Source organism: Eurytemora carolleeae, unplaced genomic scaffold (assembly GCF_000591075.1).
Source record: "Eurytemora carolleeae unplaced genomic scaffold, Eaff_2.0 scaffold727, whole genome shotgun sequence".
NCBI lineage: Eukaryota > Metazoa > Arthropoda > Copepoda > Calanoida > Temoridae > Eurytemora > Eurytemora carolleeae.
Genome location: NW_019397230.1, coordinates 107,480 through 115,030, shown reverse-complemented (window position 1 = coordinate 115,030; position 7,551 = coordinate 107,480). Strand labels below are relative to the sequence as shown.

The window sequence follows — 7,551 nt, the reverse complement described above, 5'->3', positions numbered from 1 at the left end:
ACCATTGGTAGACTATGGTATAAGTACAGGGTGTACCATTGGTAGACTATGGTATAAGTACAGGGTGAACCAGAATAAAATAATTGGACAAGTCAAACTGATTGATTAGATGTTTGTTTCCATGTCTCGTCAAAATTTACATTATGGTTTGTGGAAAATATTGTACAGGGTGTCTAACAATAAATAGTGACCAATATACAGGGTGTTCCAGAATAGGATATTTTATGAACCATGTTGAGCCGGTAGATTTAAAACAAAAAATCTCTGTTGTGTATTAAATGAACCCCCTGGTAAGTGAACCCCTTAACTTTGAAGTAACTTTAACTGATTTTATTGAAGAGTGTAGATTGAAGTAGATAATATTTAAACACTGTCGTAAAATTCCATTCATTTGCTAGTTGATCAGGCAGCTATCAGGCAGCTCTATACAATTTTATCGTGGAATTGATGGCCTGAAAGATTAAGTATTAGTATGTTCAGCTTTTCAGGTTTAAGAAGCGTGAACTCCGGGTTCTGTTGGATACAGGGCGGAGTCTGGCGCTGATCCTTGCTACCTCGCCTCCTCTAATTGGTTCTCCGATCCTTCTCCAGGTCCTGTCCGGGGACCAGGGCAGCGGAGCTAGCGGAACCCAGGTTCTAATGAGCGGAACATAGCCCAGTCTTCCGCCGGTCCACTCCACTGTGACACAGAATTATTGCATGTGCGTAAAATCAAAGTTTAATGCTTTAGTTTGCAGAAAAGAAGCCTAAAAATTGGACAGAAGAGCCGGGCTCAAGCGTAGAGGAGCGTGTAGTGAGTTAATCATTAACGGATATATTTGTGAATAATCCTGATTACAGGGAACATGATGCACCCTATACCCTTCACGGGTTATCCTTTTCAAGGTATATTCATCTATTATACAATACTTAGTTAAGTTTACGCTTTTACAATATCGATTTGGGAACTTTGGTTTCTCTTCTTTCTCAGATTTTCTTCGGAATTGTGTCTAATATGTTTGATTACCTACTTTAAGTTACAAGAAGTCTTTATTCCTAAGAAATTCTTAAAACCTGATGACTTCTGAAATATTACCAAATAATTCTAATTTAGCATGGCAAATTTTTTTTTGGTTTGCTACAGAGACAATAGTTTATTTGAGGGAAAAATGTGAAAAATTTTATTTAGTTTTAGTAAGTACATGCATTTCATTTTTTATCTTTTTTATTTTCTTTGTATCTCTCCTAATTTTGGTTTGTATCTTTTATCTAATCAGCTTGGCATCTCGCTAAAACCTTCAAGACATTTCACTAACATATGCTTGGGATTGATATCTCATCAAAATCTGCATAATATTTATATCTAACATTCACTTGATGTTCCTCTCAATCTGCTTGACATACCAGTAATATCTGCTTGATATGTATTTTAAATCTGCTTGATATATCTCCGTAATATCTGCTTGATATGTATCTTAAATCTGTATGATATATCTCAGTAATATCCTTAATGTCTCTTCAAAATCTATTTTATATTTCTTTAAATATTTCTCTAAAATCTGATAAATATCTAATTAAAATTTGCAAAGTATATCTCTCCTACTTTTCTAGATATATCTTTTAAATCTGCTAAATCTTCTTGGTAGATCTCCTAAAATGAGAAAGAATTAAGAAATTCTTAATTCCTCTTTTATATCCCGTGTTGGTCATACCCTGCAGGGATAAATTAAATTTAGGTATCCACAATTATAATCAGATTAAAAGTTCCAACAGTGGATATCGAGATCAAGCGTTTAAGTTTTACGATACTCCACCAACCTATGAAATCACTCCAACACTTTCCTGACCACGCGTTTCTGAATGATAAAAGAGGGTTCAGCTTTAGTTTCGTCACTCTTTAGGTTCTAAAAATCATTACATTTTGTAAAAACATGTAAATGAAATTCTTCTCAAAACGAACAGATTTTCGCTGATAGATTTATTTTATGATATCTCTTGATTTCTCCTAAATATCCTTATTTTACCTTTGATAACTCACTAAAACATGCTTGATTACTTTTCGGAAATTATTTTGTATCTAAATCTCAAATCGTCTAGATGTTTCTCATAACTCTACTTGATGTATCTCTTAAACTTGCAAGATATACCCCTCAAATCTGCTTATTTTTTCTTTAAAATCTGCTTTAAAATCTCTCTTCAATATCTCACTTCAACCTGTTTGATTATATGTTATTCATATTTTTATACATTATCATTATATCTATTAATAAAACAAGACATTCGTATATATGTTCCCTATGGCCGGCGAAACGGCTGGACCGAATGGGCTGAATTATTTTTGTGGACACTCATGGGTAGCCTGGGGGTGACATAGGACCAAAAAAAATTTCTTCAAATTTAAAAAAAATCCACAGGCAACGCCGGGCCCTTTAGCAAGTATTATTTATATTTATATCTTATTATTTTGTTTCATTGATATATCTCTCAAACTCTAAGTATTTCTTTCTCTGATGTAGATTTTTATTAAATCTGTCACTGTTTTATTTTCTTTTTTTTTAAAACAATTTAAAATTTAATGCTGATGGTGGAACAACCCTCATAGAGATAATAAAGTAGATGTTAGTTCCACATTTTATAAAAAATATATTTCGGTCAGGGTTTTTCTATGTCTTCTTTATATTTACCTAAATACTTTTAATATCAATATAAAACTCAAGGATGGGCTCCTTTACGATATCTTTAGCTTTTTACTCTTCAACCTTTTCTTTAATATACTTATACTTGATTTTAAAAAGATGTTTAAATTAGATTAATGCGCTTTACGCGTACGACTTAGAAAATATGCTTGAAACTTATTTGATAGTTTTGCCACTATTTTAACCAAAATATGCTTGGAACTTATTTCATAGTTTTGCCTCTATTCTAACCAAAATATACTTAAAACCTATTTGATAGTTTTGCCTCTATTCTAACCAAAATATACTTAAAACTTATTTGATAGTTTTGCCTTTATTCTAACCAAAATATCTAAATAAAATGTATCTTGTTAAACGGAAAGTTAAAGTTTACCTTTTTTTTAAAGGTTATGAAGCAATAACTCCATATTTAACTAAGATAAACTGTTTATCGAACTTGGCAAGTAAGGAGGGATTGTAAACTTCACAAATCCGTATAATCTCATCCCAACTCAACCCAACCCAAATAATTCATAGCATCTCATCCCAACCCAACCCCAACAATTCATAGCATCTCATCCCAACTCAACCCAAAACCCACAATCCAAATAATTTCATTCTATCGGAACCCACATGGAAAACAATTATTTCATCCTATCCCGACCCAGCTAACGATTCGTACCATCTCATTCAAACCCATCCAAAGCCCTATCAATGCGATCCCAACCAAAAAATAAAATCCCACCCCAACCAAACATTCTCAATCCGTGTCATCTCTTCCAAGCCCAACCCCCAAAATCTGCATTATTTCATCACCACTCAACCCATCCCGGATCCTTATCATCTCATCCCAACCCATCCAGATCCCATTCTGTACAATCTAAACCCAATCCCGCAACCATATAATCCTATCCCATCCAACCCCAGCAATCCATATAATCTCATCCCAACCCAACCCTCCTAATCCGTATCATCCCAACCCATTCCCCCACAATCTATATATACTATGTCATCCCAACCCAGCCCTTACAATCCTACATTCATCTCCAAAAGTGAAATATAGTTTTTAAAATGGCTAAAAAATGAATGGATTGGCGGCAGCCTTTCACATCCTAGATCTTGAAGGAAAACTGAATTCTCTTTTACAGTGTTTTAGAGACCGGGAAATCTGCAAATTAAGAATTTTCTCCTTTTTTCTTCAAATATATGGGCTTTTACAGCAATAACCCGGTAGAGGGGGAGGGGAGGAGAGGGGGAGGGAAGACTCAAGAGTAAAGGGGGAAATTAAGGGAGGACGGGGGAAGGGGAATTACTTTGAACAAAATATAAGGTGATCGGGGAATATAATTTAATCCGTAAATTCTGAACAAAAGACAGCAGATTTTAATCTTTGAGTTTTTTTTAAACTGTGAATAGGTCAATTTTTGCAATGTTACATGAGCTACGTAAAAATATTTATTTCGTGCTGATTATAGAAATGAAAAAAATATGAACATTTATTTACTTGATTTGCACTAAACTGGCAACGTAGACTATATATGTTAATCAAGATTCAAGAATTATAGAATTTAGTTGGAGATGTTTTTCTTAAACAGAACAAAATAAGTTTAACACTTCTTCGAGCAAAACAGCTGAAAATTCAAATGAAAAAATGAATAAAAATAATACAAATACTTGTTATTCTTCAATAGTTTGCATGGTGCATGATGTTACTGTGTTTGTATTCATTAAACGTTTACATAATGGACACTATAAAGATGGCTTGACTTAAATACATGTAACTTGACATATGCCAACGCTAAGCTATTTTGTCAAAGCAGTGTATTATGGAGACCTTCAAGAGGTTGTAAATATAATCTTTTTCTACCAAAACTTATTTAAAGGAGCCGAGAAAATGGCCAGACGTACATCTGTATTTCACATTGTGTCAGTCTGTCAGTCCCTCTCATAAAGTTGTGTGTGCGGCATTCAGGCCATAAAGCGCGTGTTGGCCGCGCGCGGGTTTTTGAAGATAAATATGGCGTGGCGGCAGAATGCCGCCATGAATTGGTGACAACTACCGGTACATTGTGTCACCGCATACAGTAGAGGGGGCAGCAGGGGGTTTATGAGGCTGCTAATAAGTTTTTTGGTGACAATGTTTTATTTTGTAAAGAAGAAAAACAGTTTGGTAAAATCCTTTCATTTTCTCGCCTTTCTTACCTTACTTCAAAGAAGGTTTTCACAATATAATCTTGAAAAGTTGCCCTGAAAGGGCTGTGTGAATGCAATAGATCTAACAAGGGTATAACTAAATTAATTTTCATGTCATTTATGAAAGGTATCAATTTTCAGCGTGAACTATCATCTATTAGCAAACTGCATGATAAAACTGTTGGCCTATAGTTTATCTATTTAAAAAAAACAAGACTAAATATTTCCTCGACACTAAGATGAAAAAAGTATTATTTTTAAATTACCAAAATAAATCTGAGATCTCAAAAAAGATCTGAATAATCAAAATAAATCTAATATACCAGAAAAAGAATTGTCATGCCAAAAGAGTAAAACATTTAATTTTTAGGCCAGGGCCGTGTCAATCAGCTTGGAGGCGTATTTATTAATGGAAGACCTCTTCCAAACCATATAAGGTAATAGTCTTTTTTTTATGTTCCCTGTTCTTACATATGTTAGTTCATTATGGCTTATTTAAAAATAATAAAATTGATAAATTTAACTATTCAGGTTGAAGATTATAGAGATGGCGGCTGCAGGGATCCGTCCTTGTGTTATAAGTCGTCAGCTTAGGGTCAGTCATGGATGTGTGAGCAAAATATTAAACAGGTATTCACTCTTGAATATTATATAGAACCTTATCTCCAGATCAACCGAAATATTAAACATGTATTCATTCTTGAATATTATATAGAACCTTGTCTCCAGATCAACCAAAATATTAAACATTTATTCATTCTTGAATATTATATAGAACCTTGTCTCCAGATCAACCAAAATATTAAACAGGTATTCATTCTTAAATAGTATATAGAACCTTGTCTCCAGATCAACCAAAGTATCAAACAGGTATTCATTCTTGAATATTATATAGATCCTTGTCTCCAGATCAACCAAGATATTGATAAAAAACTTTGTCAACCCACTAAGATAAACTAGTCTGGGATAAAGATACTTGTATCTAGGTACCTGGATATCTATACTAACTTTGTATGTATTAGGTACCTGGATATCTAAACTAACGTTGTATGTATTAGGTACCTGGATATCTATACTAACGTTGTATGTATTAGGTACCTGGATATCTTTAATAACCTTGTGTGTATCTAGGTACCTGGATATCTATACTAAATTTTTATGTATAAGGTACCTGGATATCTTTACTAACCTTGTATGTATTTAGATACCTGGATATCTATACTAACCTTGTATGTATCTAGGTACCTGGATATCTATACTAACCTTGTATGTATCTAGGTACCTGGATATCTATACTAACCTTGTATGTATCTAGGTACCTGGGTATCGATACTAACCTTGTGTGAATATAGGTACCTGGATATCTATACTAACCTTGTATGTATCTAGGTACCTTGGTATCTATACTAACCTTGTGTGAATCTAGGTACCTGGATATCTTTACTAATCTTGTTTGTAACTAGGTACCAGGAGACTGGGAGTATCCGTCCTGGAGTCCTTGGTGGGAGTAAACCTAAACTTGCAACTCCTGAGATAGAACTTAAGATAGAGAATTATAAGAAGGAGAATCCAGGAGTATTTAGTTGGGAGATTAGAGATAGGTATAAAATTTTATTTTTTTGGTTGCCGTAAGGCACAATTTTTATTTTCTTGATCCAAGGATATTTCCTCCAACAAATGCAGTAAACTTTTTGCTTTTCTTAATCAAGCCTTAAATTTGTATACAAACATTTGTTTTCAGGCATGCGAAAATAAATCAAGATTAAATATATGACTTTCAAAATCATTAAAGGAACTGAGTTTTTGCCACAAACTTAGGTTTTCTAACCTCTATATCTTTGCAACCAAATGTCACAGATCTTTGGTATTTTAAACTATAAATTATGTTAGACTAAAACAACTAATTTTGAAATATTAAACATTTACACCATCAGATTGCATAGATATAAGACAATTTGAGTTTGTGGCATAAACTAAGTTCCTTTTCCATATAAATTTTAACATTTAAAAAGTATTTAACAACAAAAAATAAAAATTCAAAAATCTACGTTTACTTGGTGAAAGCAAGGATTTAATGCAAGGAAAGTTATTTAAGAGATGTACGCATCTTTTGTACTGCAGTTTACTGTCACTGGGCGGTAATGTAAACACAAGACGGATGTTGAAGCCTGACATGGGATCCATCTTTCACATAAATAATCAATGAAATATTCTGGTCTATAGGAAACTATTCAGAAATTATCAAAATTATCAAAATTTAATGCTTTTAACCTCCTCGGATACTAAACGAACACCGAGGCATCTATTCTTGTTTACAAATTCCGCCCAGAGAGAACTGGTTTCAATATGTACGCAGAGTATACGCAACTGCAATTAACTTTCCTTGCATTACATTCTTGGGTGAAAGAGACTATTAATGATGTTCATCTAAATCACCGTGTACAATACACGATGCACATTGCACATGAAAAACATTGAACTTGACCTTTAGTTTTTATTACATAATTGAGAGAACTAATTTAAATGGTCACATTTAGATATCAAAGACGGATTTTCCCTAAATTAAATCTCAAAAAGTTCAAGGTTTAAATTTATCGTTTTTTATTTGTTTTGAAACTCCTCGGTTTCAGTTTACTGAAATATTGAATAATAATTTACTGTCATATTTTCATTTTCTTCTAAGAGATCCTTATCATCTCATCCC

General features: G+C 33.3%; 1 protein-coding gene across 1 annotated transcript in view; it reads left to right on the top strand.

Moving 5' to 3' along the window:
• Window positions 1-470: 470 nt before the first annotated feature.
• The window catches only part of LOC111712884 (protein gooseberry), a gene marked incomplete in the record, with an annotated part of 10,731 nt that continues 3,650 nt past the window's right edge, over window positions 471-7,551 (top strand). The window contains 4 exon segments of the mRNA XM_023487636.1: window positions 471-885; window positions 5,218-5,284; window positions 5,379-5,477; window positions 6,311-6,448. Coding sequence (XP_023343404.1) covers window positions 846-885; window positions 5,218-5,284; window positions 5,379-5,477; window positions 6,311-6,448 — 344 coding nt within the window.